Source organism: Lygodium microphyllum, chromosome 14 (assembly GCF_053477565.2).
Source record: "Lygodium microphyllum isolate KBCC chromosome 14, Lygodium_microphyllum_v1.1.10, whole genome shotgun sequence".
Classification (NCBI taxonomy): domain Eukaryota; kingdom Viridiplantae; phylum Streptophyta; class Polypodiopsida; order Schizaeales; family Lygodiaceae; genus Lygodium; species Lygodium microphyllum.
Genome location: NC_141148.1, coordinates 129,709,609 through 129,728,402, shown reverse-complemented (window position 1 = coordinate 129,728,402; position 18,794 = coordinate 129,709,609). Strand labels below are relative to the sequence as shown.

General features: G+C 41.2%; 1 protein-coding gene and 1 pseudogene across 5 annotated transcripts in view; both read right to left on the bottom strand.

Moving 5' to 3' along the window:
* Positions 1–1,784: 1,784 nt before the first annotated feature.
* LOC148026107 (uncharacterized) lies at positions 1,785–2,464 on the bottom strand (annotated as a pseudogene).
* Positions 2,465–10,591: 8,127 nt separating this feature from the next.
* Positions 10,592–18,794, bottom strand: part of FUS12 (proteasome family protein) — an 85,178-nt gene continuing 76,975 nt past the window's right edge. For 2 of the 5 annotated variants that reach the window (XM_087693362.1, XM_087693358.1), the window contains exons 9-12: positions 13,099–13,189; positions 12,572–12,706; positions 12,092–12,204; positions 11,678–11,947 (exon numbers count right to left, since the gene is read on the bottom strand). In XM_087693362.1, the coding sequence (XP_087549488.1) occupies positions 11,857–11,947; positions 12,092–12,204; positions 12,572–12,706; positions 13,099–13,189 (430 nt within the window). In that variant the 3' untranslated portion in view covers positions 11,678–11,856. The other 3 variants (XM_087693359.1, XM_087693361.1, XM_087693360.1) reach the window with 3 other exon arrangements.

The following is an 18,794-nucleotide window of genomic DNA, read 5'->3' as shown; positions in this document are numbered from 1 at the left end:
CTGGGCAAGTTCCATAGGCTATGTATGTATGCAACCGATCGGGTTAGGGCCTCTACCACAATCGGTGTAGCTGCTAGCTTAGCTCTAATGATCTCATGTGGCATTGAGACCTTACATCTGATCATCCCGGATATTATGGACACTAGGGGTTTCTCGATCGACCTCCATTCATCATAAGTGTGCCCTGATTTGCTACAGTGGTCAAGACTAGGCCCCCATATCTGTACTCCATAAAGTAGTGTGGATGTGACCAGTGTATCAAAGAGCCATAGCTTGGTACGAAGTTCTTGGAATTGCACTTGTGAGCACATCCTCTCCAAACCACCTAGTGCTATGTATCCGCGAGTCAGTCTAGTGTCTACTGCCTCTCGCATAGAAAAGGTGGGCCCTGTGAATAAGACTCCTAGGTATGTATAAGAATCCACATACTCTAGCTCCTCAGATCCATATGTGAATTTAGGTGTTGATCTCTTGACCCACTGTGGTGTAGTATTAAATACCATCACCTTGATTTTACCAAGGTTCACTGAAAGCCCATTGTCCAAAGTATAGGAGTGTAGTGCATCCAAGTGTCTCTGTAGACCCTCTGGAGAGTCAACTATCAATACAATGTCATCTACATACAGTAGGAGAGGTATCCAAGTGCCAGCTAGTGGAGCTCCTATATCTCCTTCCTATGAAATGTAGTCAGCAATCCTATCAATGTATAGGCCAAATAATGTCGGAGAGAGATGACATCCCTGCTTCACCCCAATAGTGGACGAAATAGGTGTCGAAAGGCCCTTAGGTGTCTGAACTCTGGCCACAACTCTCTCATACAGTGCCAAAATACCCCAACTGAGCTCTTTCGGTACTCCCATTGTATGCAATCTATTTATCGGCCTGTCTCTCGGTACTGTGTCAACAAAGGCTTTGCGGAAGTCCACAAAGCAGTAGTAGGTCCATCGGCCATGGGCCCTTCCCTCCTCAATGATCACTCTGAGTGTCAGGATGTGATCCAATGTGGAGAAGCCTCTCCTAAAGCCAGCATGTCCTTGGGCTCTAAGACCTCACATCTCTCCCCACCTGCTTAACTCATGCTCAAGGATGGAAGCATATAACTTAGCCAATGTATGCCCAACCATGATAGTCTGATAGTTACTGGGTAGAGTAGGGTCCCCTGACTTGAGGATAGGCACAATAGTGTTCGTGCTCCAGCTTTCTGGTAGGCCTTCACACATGGCTCTGTTAAACATGTAAGTTAGGAATCCTACCACCAAATCTCTAGCATGGATCAAGTGCTCGGCTACTAATCCATCGTCACCTTGTGCCTTTCCTCTGCTAAGTCTGTTAATGGCCTCTCGGACCCTACTTTCTGTAAAGAAAGTGGTGGTCTGTGGACAAGGATCAAGTGGGTCAGGAAGAGGTGCCTAACCCTCCACAGTATAAAGACTAGCTTCATACTCCTCCCAGACAGTAGTGGACGTAATAGGTGTGGTCGGGCAATGCTCTCGAAAAAGCCTCCAAGCCTCTCTAGAGTCCTGGCTCAAGAATAACTGATATAGGTCTCGCTCCAGCTGGGCCAAGAATATTCTCTTCTTCCACCGTGTGAGCCATCTAAAGAGTATTTGTGCCTATTTGTGGGTAGTGGACCCCATTGCTATCTCTCTCTATAGCCGTGCTCTGGTCTCACGGCACGCATCATCATACCAGTTGTTCAGAGGTGTCACCCCAATGGAGGCTCTCTGTGTGGGTTGTGAGTGTGGGAAGGCTACACCTGCAATGATGTGTAGAGCCTCACTGAACTACTGAGTCAACTCCTGTAATGGAATGTCGGGGTCTGCATCATGTAACAATCTAAGGATCTCTGCCTCATCGGTATCCTCTGTCTCTCTGGAAAAGAGGTATCTCGGGTGCCGATGAGTTGCATGATGGGTCTGCGTGTCAGTGAATTGGAGGTCGATGGTGAATGATAGGTAGGCATGATCCATTGCAACTCCGAGAAGGCGTGGGGATATTGAGAAATCCTGGATGTGAGATATCAGCATCGGTGGGGCAAGAACATAGTCTATTATGCTGGCACCATGTCGGTGAGGATAACATGTGAAGGCGCTGGATAGAGGTATCTAGCTAGGCCATTAAGAATGGCCAACCTGTGTGTTGTGCCCATCTCCACAAGGTATCTCCCATATTCAGTGACATCCCCCATATCCTGAGATGTCCTCTCCAGTTGTAGCTCTGACACGTCCTGCTCCTGTAGCATCTCCTCAGATGCATCAAAGAAAGACACCTAATAGGAGGCTTTCCTAGCATTAAAGTCTCCTAGTAAGATAACCTCTCCCTCCTTCGAGAACTCCCAAATATCCTCATCCAAAGCCACATATGGGGATTGCTCCTTGGGTGGGGCGTATCGAGAGGTCGTAGGGGGAAAATAGCATATGGCAACATACAAAGTGCGTTCCTCACCACGCACTCTCATCCACATGTATCTGGCCTGCTCATCTCTACGGACTGCCAGGATCATCTGCTATAGCTCCTCCCTGAATAACAATGCTACTCCTCCCAACCCATGAATACTTTGGTTTGTCCGTGTCTCCTTCCTGCAAGCTGACTCCCGCCTATAGCCTGTCACCCATGGAAGTGTAGTATGTGGTCCCTGATGTGTCTCTAAGTAGAACACTATATCTTTCCCTCTGAATGTCTGCTCAAAAGCTCCCACATCCAATCGGAGGGCTCCGTTACAGTTCTAGACTGCCATTGCAAGGCTGGTCCCATAGGCCCCATAGGTCTCACACCGTCATTTATGGCATCTCTCCATGACTACCACTCTCCCTCCTCTATAGAAGGCGATTTTTCCCTCCTCCCTGGCTGCCTTAATTTTTGGCATGCACTCCCTCATGTGGGCTAGTTGGGTTAGTGTGAAATCATCACCCAAAAACACACTGGTCCCCTTCAATGTATGGCATTGAGCTAGGAAGTCTCTCCTAGCCTCCATGGTGGGGAAACGGAGAATGAGTGCATGCTCTTTTGAGCTCTCCCTTTTTATGCTTTTCTTGCCTACTCTCCAAGCGGAGACATGCATCTCTTTCTTAATATTCATTAACGTGTATAGCACCTTGGTGTCCTCATCCACTTTTTCATGCATCTTCAGCCCCATCACCCAAACATGGAGTGCTCCCATTTTCCTTTTTTATTCCTCCTCCAATGTGTCATTGATTATGGTTGTTGTAGGTGTGTGTGCTACTGTCGTCCTCTGTAACTTTGAGAGGAAAACCTCCTTGGACCAAAATTAGGACCAAACTCCCTAGGCTTTGGTCCAATGTCCTGTGTTGTCATTTTGGATTCTAGTAAGTTGAATCTTGCATTTTCAACTATCTGTCTTCGTTCGTGCATCTCTTTCAGAGAGCAAATATCCTCTGTATGGTTCTTCTGCAAACAATAGGAATAGAAGGCTCCAGGAATGGTTGGTTTTTGGGTACATTCAGTGGCTAAATGTCCCGCGCTTGATGGCACATTCCGCACCATGTATTAGAGCACATCACATCTCTCCCACCTCCCTCAATCAGGTCCGTTTCTGTTTCCCTATGTACACACGGGACGGAGGTGTTTCCCCTTCTTTGCAATTTGAATCCATTGCTCCGCCTCCTCTACTTGCTGTTGGGTTTTCTTGAGCATCTCTGCCCAAGAAATAGCCTCCTCTACTTGATGTTGGGTTTTCTTGAGCATCTCTGCCCAAGAAACAACCTCCTTCATCATCTCCTCCTCCTTTTTTTGGAGTTGTTGTACTTCCTCTTTGATGGGGTGAGCTCCTCAGTCATGCTAGGTTGAATTTCTCCTTCCTCTAGCTTGGGGCTGATCTGAATGTCAGTCAGTAGATGCCTAAGTGATTGAATCTCCCCATCTTGGGCTCTGTGTGTGTGTGTGTGTGTGTGTGTGTGTGTGTGTGTGTGTGTGTGTGTGTGTGTGTGTGTGTGTGTGTGTGTGTGTGTGTGTGTGTGTGTGTGTGTGTGTGTGTGTGTGTGTGTGTGTGTGTGTGTGTGTGTGTGTGTGTGTGTGTGTGTGTGTGTGTGTGTGTGTGTGTGTGTGTGTGTGTGTGTGTGTGTGTGTGTGTGTGTGTGTGTGTGTGTGTGTTGGTTGGAACCCTCATTATGAAAGAGTGAGATGGGAGGGGAGGGAATGTGAATGTATATCTGTATGTGATATCGCTTGTACTAGGGATGCATTGTCATTCCTTGCAATTAGGTTAATGCACATAGCTCATTCATGCACAACCATGCACCTCACAATAAGCACACAATTCATGAGACCACACATCACCACAACACGTACACACATAGACGTATTCTACCAAAGAAATTAGACAATCAAACAATTAAATAACACAAACCAAGGAGAATGAAATGAAACACATATAATTTGGAAGGGCAAGACAAACAAACAAAGGGAACTCATTTGGAAAATCAACTAAAAACTCCAAAATTGAAACTGAAGGATAACCAAAATTATGAAAAGATCGCTTTAAGCTAAAAGACCCACCACAAATTATATAGCTTGTTTGTGTACACTATGCAATAAGAATTTATAAAACTTTAAATAAAAAATTTGTTGATTTTTGGATATTCAAAACATTGTTCAAACAAGCTGCCAGAAATGGATAGGATAGAAAAACAACACAAACATAGAAAATTGAGCCAATAGGAGGAAGCCTAGAACTTGCAATTGTAGAGCAAGTGCATGTGCCTACGAAGTGGATGTAATATTCTGACTCCCACTATCAGTTGAGACCCAAATCCTAGACAATCGCTCAATATAGAAAATACACCTATCCATGACTTGATCAACCACAAAATTCAACTAGTCAACTGAGAGACTTCGACTATACTAAGCATAATGGAGAGAGTTGAAACTTCAGGTGAAGTCTGAAATGACTTCTAGGCCACCATCAATACCTTCAAGCAGGATATTGACTTTGACATCTCAACCATGACCCCTAAACCTATGGGACAAAAAGTTATGGACTTGTAGGGGCATGGGATAGACACTCTTAATCAATTATTGGACATCAAGAATGACACAAAACAACAACTTGCAATCATGCAAGTGAAAATCTGATCATGTGCAATTATGCATATTTGTCTGCATGATATGATACAAGAAGGCATGCATATAGCATAGACCCTCTTGATGGGAATGGGGAATATCCTAGGAAGCAAGGATCAAACTAAAGTCATGTTAGTGGATAAACAACTAGATAAGTACTATACTTGAGACAACCCTTAAAGATGTGTGGAATAGTTTAAACAAATTTGTGAGGTGAACAATTTTACAAGTGACACCAAGCAAGCATGAAGAAAGCCTCATTCACACTACTTAAGGATTTATTTATGAAATGTTTTGTAGAGTCCGGATAGAAGGATAATCTCATCATTCGATTAATGAATATTGAGCAGCAGGAGGATGAGAGCATGTGAGACTATATCTTGAAAGTAACGAGCCTATTCAAGTGTGCTGAGAGACCCATTACCAAGGTTGTAACCAAGGCTTTCATTATCTAAAATGAAAGAATATTTGAAACCAAAGCAGGTAACTCTGATCTCAACTACTCTAACATCAACAACTTGCTTGACAAAGCAATCCACATTGATGACCTTCATCCAGAGAAAACTTGAGATAAGAGAGCTATATGCACCTAGCTTGACCCCTCTTTGGCTAGCTTATGTGCACATGTTTTTTTAGCATTAGCATGATGTCAATACCTCACAACCACAAGTGAAACACATTAGTCACATGCACATGTGTTGGTGTGCACACATGTGTACCAATTATAATCTTATGTAGTTTGAATTTAAGCATTGTTGTGTTGCACCATTGCCACTAAATAAGAAAAGGATTCTGACTTTCACATGCAAGAATTCCTTGCAACCAACAACACATGCATGTGAATACTTTGGACAGAGACGGAGAAGAAGGGATAAGAAAAAAAAATATGTGAGAGGTAGAAGGAAAGTTTACTTTGAGACACTAAGGGAGCTTAGGAGAACACACATGTAACATATCCAAGCACACTCACATGAACACACATTATCACATTTTGGGAGGGTGGATAATGTGGAGTTTGAGCACATATACATATACATATGCATATGCATATGCATATACATATACATATACATATAAATATGCATATACATATGCATATACATATAAATATGCATATACATATACATACATACATACATACATACATACATACACACACACACACATATATATATATATATATATATATATATATATAGTGTGTGTGTGTGTGTGTGTGTATGTATGTATGTATGTATGTATGTATGTATGTATGTATGTATGTATGTATGTATACATCTTTGTGGTTATTTCTCCCAGATAGTACAGATTTTTCTCCACATGTGTTGCATCCTCAGGCTCACCTAAGTCCACCTCAACCCACTCATGTGCCCCCTACAAGGGCTTATCTCACCTCCATAGCTTCACCATCATTTATGGTCACATAGATTCTCACCAAGTGAAGAAGAAGAATTAAAAGAATATTCATCTATTTTGACCTTTAATGGAAATGCAATTCATTTGTTTGGTTCATATACAAGAAGCTCTTTGTGATCAAAGAAGCTTTGTTGAGAATCCTTGTGGGAAAGAAATGTCATTTCTTTGGTACAACTATATATGTTGGAAGCTCCTTATTGTCACTTAAGATTTGCGTATAATTCCCATTCTCAAAATGAATATATTTTGTCTATGTGTAGCACTATCATTAGAGCATGTGACTTGATCTTCACATAACTTCATTGTTTACATACATTCACAATGTTAGAACTTTTAGAAAATGCACATGGATAGAGAAGGACTTGTAAGCTATAAATTATTGAGTGTCAAGTTGTTCTAGAGAAGCATTATCCATCTTGATTCGTCTCCCCTTAATGTTAATGTTCTCTCCTTTCAAGAGTTGAGTCAATGTATTATATGCCCCCCTTCTTTGTAGTGTGGAAGTACCATTAGAATGATGCATTGTAGCGACAAGCTATATACATATCTCCATCTCTCAACATCTCTCAAATCTGGCAACATAGTTAAGATCATTCAAGTGGGTGCCGAGTTGTAATAGCAAACCATACATGCCTCTCTCTCTCTCTCTCTCTCTCTCTCTCTCATATTTATTTGCTCAAATGGATCAGTTATTTACTTCTTACCACATATTTTCTCAATAAAGGTTGTAGTTTACGTATTGGTCCTTTGCAAGGCCATCTCCCATCTTTTCAGTAGTGCGCATATACTACTTTGTTTGAACCTATTGGCACTCCAATGGCTATTAAGATACAACTTCTTGAGCTTCACAATCATACATTTGTATTCAAAGCTTATTGACAATGCATGCAATAGAGTGACACTAAAGGACACATCGTTTGAAGGTTTTACAAAAATGAAGATATAAAATTAATAATCTTGGCTCACAGTACAAGCTACATTCAATTTCTAAGAGTTTGTATCATAGCTTCAAGTAGCTAAATCCATACATTGTTTGTTATACATGGGTATTTTGGTTTTTTGCATCATAGCTTCAAGTAGCTAAATTCATACATTGTTTGTTATACATGGGTATTTTGGTTTTTTGTGAGCAAAGAGAAGCAACCCCACGCCAAGAGATGTATATTGTTCAATGGTGCAGCAAGCTTGAAAAGCGCCCATGAACCACCTCGAGAAATCTTCTTCAGGTCCCTACCTCTACCTCGAAATATCTTCTTCACAAGGGATCTTGCCCATGAAGTACATGAAAACACCACAAATTGCGAAGTCAAAGTAACGGTTGCGCACGCCCTTCATTGAGAGCGAAATTTGAGCTTTATTCGCACGCTTACCATCACCAAGGGCTTGCATGTTTGCTCCAGTGACACTCTGAATATCAGCAGCCATGGCTTTGAAGACGGCATTAGCATCGTATGGAGGCAGGCTCCATCAGAACATCATGATTAGCTTTGGGCAGCTTACCCCCATTAGGATTCTTGGCGACAGGATCAGGAGGCCTCTTCCCTTGCATGCAGCCGGGGAAGAAGGTACTCATCATCAGGTGATTGATAGCATTGGGGCCAAGGTCGGGCGAAATATAAAAAGCATATGTGCCAATGGGGTCATGGTGTAGCGATTTGGGTGTGAGTTGAGTCACAAACCTTGCACACCGCATCCTTAAAGGCATAGTAAAATATCTATTCGCCTCCTAATATAAAAGCAAATGTAGCCAATGCCACATCCCCAAAGGCCTAATAAAATATCTATTCACTTCCAATATAAAAGTAGATTCCCATGCATGTGTGCACACCGTGTGCCTGCACGTGTAGTAGACTTGGCATGCCAGATTGTAAGTAATAATCCAAGTAAATAATATGCTAGATTTCCGTGCATAGATTAATAGTCAATGCTCAAAGCTCATACCTACCCTTTAAGCATATCCTCACAATTTCCAAATTATACATAGCAACATGCAACTCACTATAATGTATGGTTCTCTATATTGTACATGTGTATATGGAGACATCACACACACAATACACATTGAGTATAACTATTGATGTATTATGCATATGTGCATGTGCACATAGTAAATATCCCTATATGTATTGTACATCTATATAATTCTACATGAATTTAGAGACATGTATCTTCTATGTGTGTGTGTGTGTGTGTCATATTTCTCATAGTGTAATCATTCTTGTATGTATTGTTTATTTATACATAAATACCTCCATATGTTCTCATAGTATTTATACAATTATTTTTAGTTATCATATAAATTTAAGTGTACAATAAAGATTGATCCTATGTAACTATGACTAAGTATACACATTTAAGGATGAACGATTAATTATATTATAGACATTCATAACTGCATATCATTATGATATAAATCTACATAATGATAATGATGATATATTATCATTGCAAACATTAATTGCACAATGATGTGGTGCATTAAATGTGCAAGTATTTAGGCTTAAGAGGTCATGTGACAAGGTTGCCTCCTACTTCTTGTTTTCTCTCTTAGTTATGCGCAGCGCATGGCTTATCACATGGTCAGAGTATGGCAATGCAAGTAGACTTGAGATATATGTGTGTCTCTCATACGAGCTTTTAATGTGAGAGAAGAAAAATGTCATGCTGGTAGGGGTAGTGTAGATCATCCCAAAAATGGCTCTTGAGAGTTCAACGGTACGAGCAAAGTAATGGCTCCTTCCTTTACACCCTCTCGACAATTGGATCAAGCTTTCATAGGTAGTTGATTTACAATGTTTCCATACTACTAAAAAAATATTGCTAGACAACCTGACACTTGCATAACCCTCATATTTAGTGGGAAACCCAAAATAAATGTCCAATGAGGTCGACTCATCTTTGTGGGCAAGAGAAGCTTAAGTCTTCCCTTGCGCTTTATTCACCATGTAGAAGTATATTTAATCTATTTGGGGCAAGGAATATAAAGGTGAGATTAGCATGGCACAAGGACCTAGCCATGGATCTTGATCAATTGTGAGGAAGTTGAATCAAATCACCCTCCAAAAGAAAGCCCTCAAGGCTACAGTTCTCTTTGATCCATAAAAGCAATGACTTTAGTTGGCCTAGCTCTTGAAATGGATGAGTGGGGGTGTTCGACGTGATTAATTTCTTAGACACTACAAGTTTTCAAATAATTGTGGGAAGTAGACTAACATTGTATCAATGCCAAGAGGAGTCGAAGTCTACCAAGGCTATAAACATTAGGCAAAGAAATGCATCACTTGCATAGTGCTCGAGCCACATGACCCTAGTGCAATGGTGGATATCACAGGTCAATGCTTGGTATACTCCTAAGCTTTGGAAGACTTCAAAGGTTATCGGGATCACTAGCGAGGGCACTCCTATCATCACAAATGAGCTCATGGCTATGGCAATTCCATGTCAACACAAACCTCTCCTACCGTTTGGCATTGTTGAGCTTTCGTACTTTCCTTTTGCTCCAATCCTACCACTAAGCCACGTAAGTGGTGAATTTGTTGTGTAATATCAACTCCTCGTTATTGCACCCTAAAGATGCTCAAACATGCAACCTCTTTGAGTGATTGCCCGCAATAAGTTTGTAATATAAGGTCTATATTTGAAAAGGCAACGATAATGTCAACAAGACAAAAGGACTTGCAAGCACAATTTTCTTCCAGCCAACCACCAACTGCATTTTTTTGTGGCTTTCACGCAGTGCAAAAACTCTAAGGAACTTATTTTGGTTGCATGTGGAATGAAATTCGGGAGTGGCTGAGCATGTTTGGTTACATGAACTTCACGGTACTAAACTCCTGCTACGTTAATTCGTTTCCAAACCAAGACAGTAGCCAATGAATTTTGTATAATGTTAATTGTAAGAGGTCAGCAAAATACTACATGGGCATGTCTGCTGAAGCAGCCAGTGCTCAATGAGACTTTGTTATTACTAAGACAGCACGAAACCATAGTCTCAATACATATAAGCCAAACCAACTGAAGCCCTTCAAGAGTCTCTAAACAACAGAATGTTTGATGCCAATTCAACTCCAACAATCGAGAGGAGAAAACAATAACTTGCTTAGTATTTATCAAAGGCACTCCCTGCCATAATAGAGTACTAATGCTCGGAACGTTTTCCACAAATAGTCACTTTCAGAGGAGTCTTGTGTAAAAGCAGTACAAAAGCATTAAATTACCTATAGATTTGTCCAAAACAAAATGGCACACATAAAACAATTGCGGTAATTGCTACAATGCCTTCTTCCAAAACAACCTTTAAAGATAGGCTCACTATACAGTGGAAATTTCGCTTTGGAAAATGCCACAAATGCTCTGAAACTTATCACTACCGAAATTAGCATCAGTGTTCTTGGTTTTGCTTGCAGGTATGCCCACTTGTACCATTATTCGAGTTCATCTTGCTGAGCGGAATGAGCACTCATGTCTTGCTGTCTTCAAATTAGCTGCCAGAGCCATTTCTCAATGCACTCAATGGTTTAGCATTTTCCTGTGTGCACCAGTGCAACTTTAAACAAGACTACAGAGCAACAATTTCAATAGAACTACGTTTGCATCCTGTAAATCCTCTTTGAGATTCTCCCATTGATGCATACCAGAGGGGCATATAGCAACACATGTATTTTAGGACAGTTTCTAGCTGGTAAATAGCAGCCCTTTTTGGTCACTCTTGTACGCTACATGAATAAGAATTAGCGGTACCACAGCACCACTCACCCAAATTCTTTTTTTTTCCTGCCTAAACTTTATCTGCTATTCTACTAAGCATAGACGAGTATCCTGACCAGATTAAGAAACAAACCTTATCTGCTATTCTACTAAGCATACACGAGTATCCAGAAACATCATATTTTGGAGGAATATCAATGTGTGCACAAACTTTGAGCAAAACCTCACCAATACAGCACAAGTGACAAATGTTAACTGGTATTGCTCAGTAAAGAGTAGAATCCTCCAGAAATACACCACCAAATTTGGAGGATCATCAATGTGTAATCATTGATCGAAGTCCTCTAATGCTATCACTTCTATTGCAATGATCGGATCCTTCAAAGAATGTGCAGTTGGGTTTTATCCATGACTCATGAGGCCGGAACAAAAATGTGCATCCAACTTGACTGATGGGAAAAGAAAGACAACCCTAGAATTCAAACAGGAATGACCGTAGAATTACAGAACTCAAATTTACAGGTCTCATATTCCAACTCAGGTTGAATGCATTATCAGCACCCATGGGAGAACAGAGGAAGAAAAGTCCTCAAATGAAAGATGAACACTCACAGCTGAAAGCTCAAGGATCCTTCATGTTGGTAAGCTTATGCATCAGCACACCCTATTTGTGACGGTGGGACCCAGAGACCGTAATTGAGTATTCCATTTATCAATTGCAGTATACTTCTTCGGACCCTTTGATCTGCATGAAATTTTGCTTTAGGTAACACTTAAGTTCTAATCAAGGAAATACCATATAAATATTTCAAAATCAAACCTCGAAATAATCACCACAATTTGTGACGATGAAGAAATGCATATGATAAAACAAAACAAAGAGCTTTACCTGTCTCCTAGTTCAAGAAGCTGATTGACCTGATCAATATGCCCCTGGACCCTATTATCCAGAATCAATGAAACCAATAATTGTTCCACATCATTCTCTGGAATATTCAACTCCTGGACACAGCAGAGGATTAATGAGCTGAAGGAAGAATGGCAACTGTAAACCATTGCATCTAGCCCCCCCTTAACTGTAAGCAGGACAAACAAACTACCAAACAACAGAAGCAATAACTGTGAGAAAGCTACTCTTGAATGTAGCACCATTAAACATCAATTTCTGGAAAGCTACTCCTGCGAAGAATGGCATCAGTAAACAATAGACTTATCATGAAAGTAGAAAGAGTATTTGGGAGGACAGAAAAGTATCCCAAATGCCTAATAAGCCAGTTTCCCACCCCTACCCCCCCCACCCCGAAACAAAAAAACCAAAAAAAAAAAAACAAAACAAAACAAAACTTACATAACTATCTGCTAGTTTTACCTTTGAGATGAAAGGAATTCGAATGCGTGTGTAAGGTTTGATTAGCCTTAAGAGGACTTGAGTTCTGATCTTCTTTAGCAAGTCCTCAATATAGTTGCGTATGAATGGATCATCCATGATTGTTTTTTTGTTGTTCTGAAAGCAAGGAAAAATAGAATCAAATCTGAAACACATACAAAAATGGTTATGCCCGATGCTCAAAAACAATTATGAATGGATCATCTATAATTGTTTTAGAATCAAATCTGAAACGCGTACAAAAATGGTTATGCCTGATGCTCAAAAACAATTATGAATGGATCATCCATAATTGTTTTTTATTGTTCTGAAAGCAAGGAAATTTAGAATCAAATCTGAAACACGTACAGAATTTGTTATGCCTGATGCTCAATAACTAAGCCAACACCCAACCATAAGTGATGCTCAGCTACAATGTAGAATCTAACTAATAATGAGTCCATGGGTAGCTCTGCTCATGCGCATTGAAATGCATTACCAGCTTCTAATGTCAACTCTTTCAAACAAACCTTTATTATCTTTTCAAACTCCAAGATTTCCTTTCGTTGGTAAGCTGCAACCAAATTAGTCATTGCCAATATCTCAGGATCATTTTTGTATCTGCAAGTCACCATGACAAGAAATAGACATTAGCCACTCAATTTTACTGTATGCCATTAAATGCTACAAAAAAAGCAATCAATTCTTTTATGGTGAAAGAAAAGTACAATCTCAAATTTCAATGCACTACTTCGAAAGTCAAAAGATGTTGACCTTTACACTTGATTTTCCAAAAACAAAAGTGGATAATTACATTCATTCACTTTATCATAGATATCTAGACTTGGTGTCATGACTCATATCACAGAATGTTCATAGCTCTTTTTCGCACCAAGGCTCAAAAAAATGAATCATAAGTACTCGTACAACTGGTCAACAGAAAGCGTAAATCCTATACATACGTTGTTAAAGCTGAAAATATTTGATTTGCTTTTTCTGGCATCTACCTTGAATCTAAAACCAAGATCAATTGGCACTCGCTATTATCAATAAAACCCTTAACACGTACATATAACCTTGTTTAGGCATAGAAATGGCTCATTTGTAAAAGTCTTTATTGATTATTGACAAAGTATTACTACATCCTGAGAACTTTGGTTTGGCACAAGCTCCACTACAAATGGGCCATTGTCGTCCTCATAGGCTAAATCTCAGTCACAAGTGATCCATTTTTGGATTTGAGTATTGGAGGGACAGTGGCTTCTTTCCGTCCCACATCCCATTCCATGTGACTATATAGTCACAAGTGACAGAGATTCCTCTTCATCCCCCGTTGCCCATCCCCGTCCCATTTTGCATCACTTGTGACTATGCTAAATCTGAATTCGCACAAACAAAAACAGGTGGGGCTGGTTGAAGGTCTGGAGGCACAGTAGTCTTGCCACAGGAAAGGGAGCCATTGCAAAATGGATAAAAGGTCACCAGGGAACAAGAGCACAATGACCTCTCAGAGACAATGTGCATCAAGCTTAGGTGGGAAATACTTGAGCAGAAAAAACAAGCCAACGTGAGGTTTTCCTCTTTTTGTAAATAAAATTCTGCACTCTTGAGTTCCCACTGTTGGTCAAAGAACTGCTGGTAGCCAAGCAGTAGGAGGTACTGCAAGACAACAGAAGGCAGAAGGTAATGTAAGCATGTGCTTGTGTTGCACTATTTTATTCAGCCATTTTGTATATTTTTTGTTAATAATATACTTCCACCACCTAAAAATTTCAAAACGCTGATTTAAAAATATCACATTGAGAAGTCACGCTGGGCCAAATTTTAGACTCTCTTCGATGCCATTGAACAGACAATCTGCACAACGTCCAAGTGCATTGGCATGGTTAGATATTGAAGGCTAGGATTGCATTACAATATATATTCTGTTGGCTACCATACCATAAAGAGAGTAATCCTTACCATTGTAAGGGATGCTCCAGCCCACATACATACATGCACGCATATGTACATAGATGTGTGTGCTCGCATGCCTACATGCATGCTTTGTGTGTGTGTGATTTTTAAATCAAATTGTGTGTGCACGAATACCTACATGCCCACAACACCAAATTGTTACTACAGCAAAAGTAGTTGTTATGAAAGGAGCCCTACAGCCCACATAAATGAGCTGCAAAAAGTAAAGCCTTTGCTTAAATCACAGCAGGGTAAAGCCAAAGAAGTCTCTGCCTAGCTGAAGAAGAAAAAGAAGAAGAAATCGCTACTGCGGGATAAAAAAACAAGGGAAATCACACTGCTTCCTACCTGTCCACCTGTCCCATCTTGCTCGACTGCTAGCACCACTGCCTATGTTGCCATTGCCTCCGCCTGAAGGAGGACAAGGAGAAGACCACTGGCTGCACATCAGTCAACCCTCTCAGCTGCGCAAGTTGCAGCAACAGATTGCCACTTCTTGTGCATCTTCTTCCCATTGACCACATCGTCACCACCAGTGCATCACGCTTTATGCCTGCAGTCCGTGACACGTGGCCGGTCCTGCCCAGCAATTCCCATGGGTTGACCTGGTAAAGGCAGAAACGTGCCTTCGTCACCTGCCCCCTGACACACCAGGTTATCACGTGTGCCAAGATAAGGTTTGAAATTATTAACTTTAATACATCTGAATTTAACCCTTAGCTGTTAGGGGCAGTTCACATGGTCGAAATCCTCAAAATTTATTCGTCAAATGTTGGGGCTTTTTACGTCCAAGCACTCAGACATCAAATAGGAGCTTCCATCAACATGTCAATGACCACCTGAGTGCTCGCCTTCAACATCAATCGAAAAAAGACCCACCAAGCATCCAGAGCTCAGTGGCATCATTGCAAGTGATTAACATTAATTGCAATGTCCTTGACATCCACATCGAGTTTGGGGGGGGGGGGGGGGGGGGGGGGGGTTATTATCCCGATAAATTTTTGTTTTTCAAAAGCCAAAAATAAATAAATACAATTAAAAATTAAAATATAAAAATGTGGTTGAAATTAGACACTGGCTATGCTCACGCATGTGCTAAGACCTTTCCATCACTTATTAAATAATTGGGGGGTCATTCACTTTATCATAGATATCATGGGTTCCGTCACCCATGACCCAAAGGGGGGTTTGTTAACTTTATTTATCCTTGTGTGAAGTTTGAGCACACATTATTGCGCGTAAAAGTGTGTGTTTAGGTGTGAACACCTTTTACACCACTTAGCATTAAATAAAGGTCAAAAGTGTAGGTGGGTACCTTAGTCTATATATTCAAGACCTATCACTTGTACTTTCATATGGGACTAGCCATCCTATTGAAGAGAGACACACCATGTACAAACCTTCATTTACTTCCCCTCCTTCCACTCCAATGTGTGATACACAAGTTTTTACTTACGTTTCTGTTCCTTATGTTTCTACTTCCATCCAAGATTTTGGTAGCATTCAAGAAGAATCTACTCTTCACTTCATTCATAACAATCACAAATACTTTTATGTGAGCACAAGAGGAGGTGCAAATAAGAAAAACTCAAATCTTCGTCTTTAAGTTTTGTTTCTGAAAGTCGGTCTAAAGTTGCTACATCATCATCATCTCCTTTTCAATTTGCATAAAAGAATGCATCTTCATTTACATCAATTCCTTTTAGCACCACAATTTTCAATCCACCCTTCTCTTCCATTGCATGTACATCTACTTTTAAACCCTTTTCCACATCTCCACTCACCATTCCACCTATCCAACCACACATCACATTGGGTGGATCTTCAAACAACATAAACACATCCTATCCCTTTAGGTCCTCTACTTTTTCACATCTAGGTGGTGGAGGTGCACGGTGGTGGAGATCTATCCCCCTAAACCAAGCCTCCATGGGGATCTATACACAAGGGTATCCCACACACACGTCTCAAGCCCCAACTACTCTCCCATCTCCCAAGCAGCCACACAATTTACCAACATGTCAATACCAAGTGGGCCAACATGTATGTTTCCAGCATCAAGACCACACACCAATCAATCACCTCCTTTGGAACACACATCTAGAGTCACCATGCCAAGCACTTCGATACCACATTTATATCTTATGCCGCCCATCTATACCCCAACTCATCCAACCATCCGTTACATATACATCAACCAAGCATGCATTTATAGATAAGACTCCTTTCAAAGGGCCTAACTCTACAACTTGGTCTAATTTGATGCACAATGTCTTGGATTCCCACGGCATGACAACTTATTTGAAACCAACCTTCCTTTCATGCAAGGATGGTAATAACCTAATTATAACTTAATTATAGCCAGCAATAATTAATGAAATAATGAAACACAAACATTTACCAATCAATCTTGGACATTGAACACCTCGTTGGCCCCAAAACTGGCACTCCTTCCGGTATTAAATACCTTTAATTACAATTGAATTCAAATACAATGGGATTCCTTCAATTCGCCTCGCAATCCAAAAGCCCCTTGATGTCAATAATGACCGGAAAGTCTTCAAACTGATTTGCCCCTTGATTTGCTCGAGCAATTGGCCTTCAGCTACTGCTTGGGAAATGAAATTTTTCCCAAATTCAGATGGTAGCTGGTCCCTCATTTGAATCTTACTGAGAATTAATTCTCAACCCCAAAAATTCAAGTCTTGAGACTTCAATCTCCTGACATGCTTTCCGAGGTTGCTGTCAAACCCTAATTTCTGCTGTAAGTTAGGGTTTACAGTAGAGAAATATACAATTTCTCAACCTCCAAGGATTAGAATGCTGAGATCTTCGGAGCAAGGCTGGGAAATGGCTGGAAAATAAGAGTGATCGCTGAATAGAGAGAAAATACACGTCTCCATTGCGACAAAATGGAACAAATCAGCTGCTGCCTTGTCTAGAGAGCCATGAAAGATGTCTCCATTGATGAAACACACCGAATATGATGTTTGTTTGGCTGAAACAACCCTCAAACTGCTGTCACCTACTGCTGTAGTCCCTTCAAGGCATGTCACCAGCTCCGAGAAGTTCTACTAGCTAGAAATGGCCTCTCAACTGTTGTAGCAACTATGGCAGTCTTCTCTCCATTTCTCTCAACTGCACCAAGCTCGAATAACCCTATCTCTCTCTCTCCCCCAACCTCAAAAACGTCTTTTCTGTTAGCCTGCCCTATTTTTTATATCAATCTATCATCTCTTGGTTGTGAGCTCCTACCAGAGTCTAGCAGGAGACAGAGGAGCTCTGTCAATTTGTTCAGCATTTCGGTTGTTATGTGTGGCCTTACTTTCCGGAGTCCAAGAGCGAGACGTACTCCCGATTCTGTAAGTGGAAGGAAGGTGTTCACAAAGACGTAAACTACTTCCAAAGTTCGTGGTGTTCGAGCTGATCATGGTGGTGAGTTTACTTCTCACCTCTTTTCTCACTTTTGCAGGATACGGCATTTGGATGGAGTATTCCCATCCAAACACACCATCGGAGAATGGTGTGGTGGAGCGTGCAAATTGGACCATGGTGGAGATGGCCCAAGACGTCTTCCTCATTCCCTTTGGGGTGAGGCTGTGGCTACTGCGATTCACATCCGCAACCGCTCTCCAACTTCTACATTACACAACATGACTCCCCGTGAGGCTTTCTTTGGGAAGAAGCCTTCCATGTCCCACTTTTGCATCTTCGAATGTGATGCCTATGTCCATGTGGACAAGAAGAAGAGGAAGACGAAGCTCGCGACTCGAAGACGAGGAGGAAGCTTATCTTCGTGGGCTATAGCACGACACGAAGAGATATCAACTCTATGACCCAATGACACTGAAGATTGAGGTGAGCAAGGATGTGATCTTCGATGAGGCTGCGGCTTTCGAGGATCCAATTGATGGTTCTCTTACAGGTGATACTTCGTCATTGGCTGACCCTCCCCCGCCTTCTATTTCTCTTCTTCCTTACAGGTTGCCTCTTAGCACCCCTCCTCCTTCTTCGGCTCTTCCCCCTCCTATCCCTCCTCCTCTACCCTCTACCCTGGCCTCCCTTTCACCTTTGATGGACGTGACTACTTCTTCGTCGAGTTCTTCCATCCCTTCAGCCTCCCCTCAAGAGTCTTCTAGGGGTCCTCAACTGTCAAAGGGAAAGCCTTCTTTCAATGCGGAGGATCTACCTTCCCTTGGTGAGGGAGACCCCCTTCCACAAACAGGTGCTTTGCAAGTTCCGCAGGCTACTCAATCTCCCTTGCAGCAGA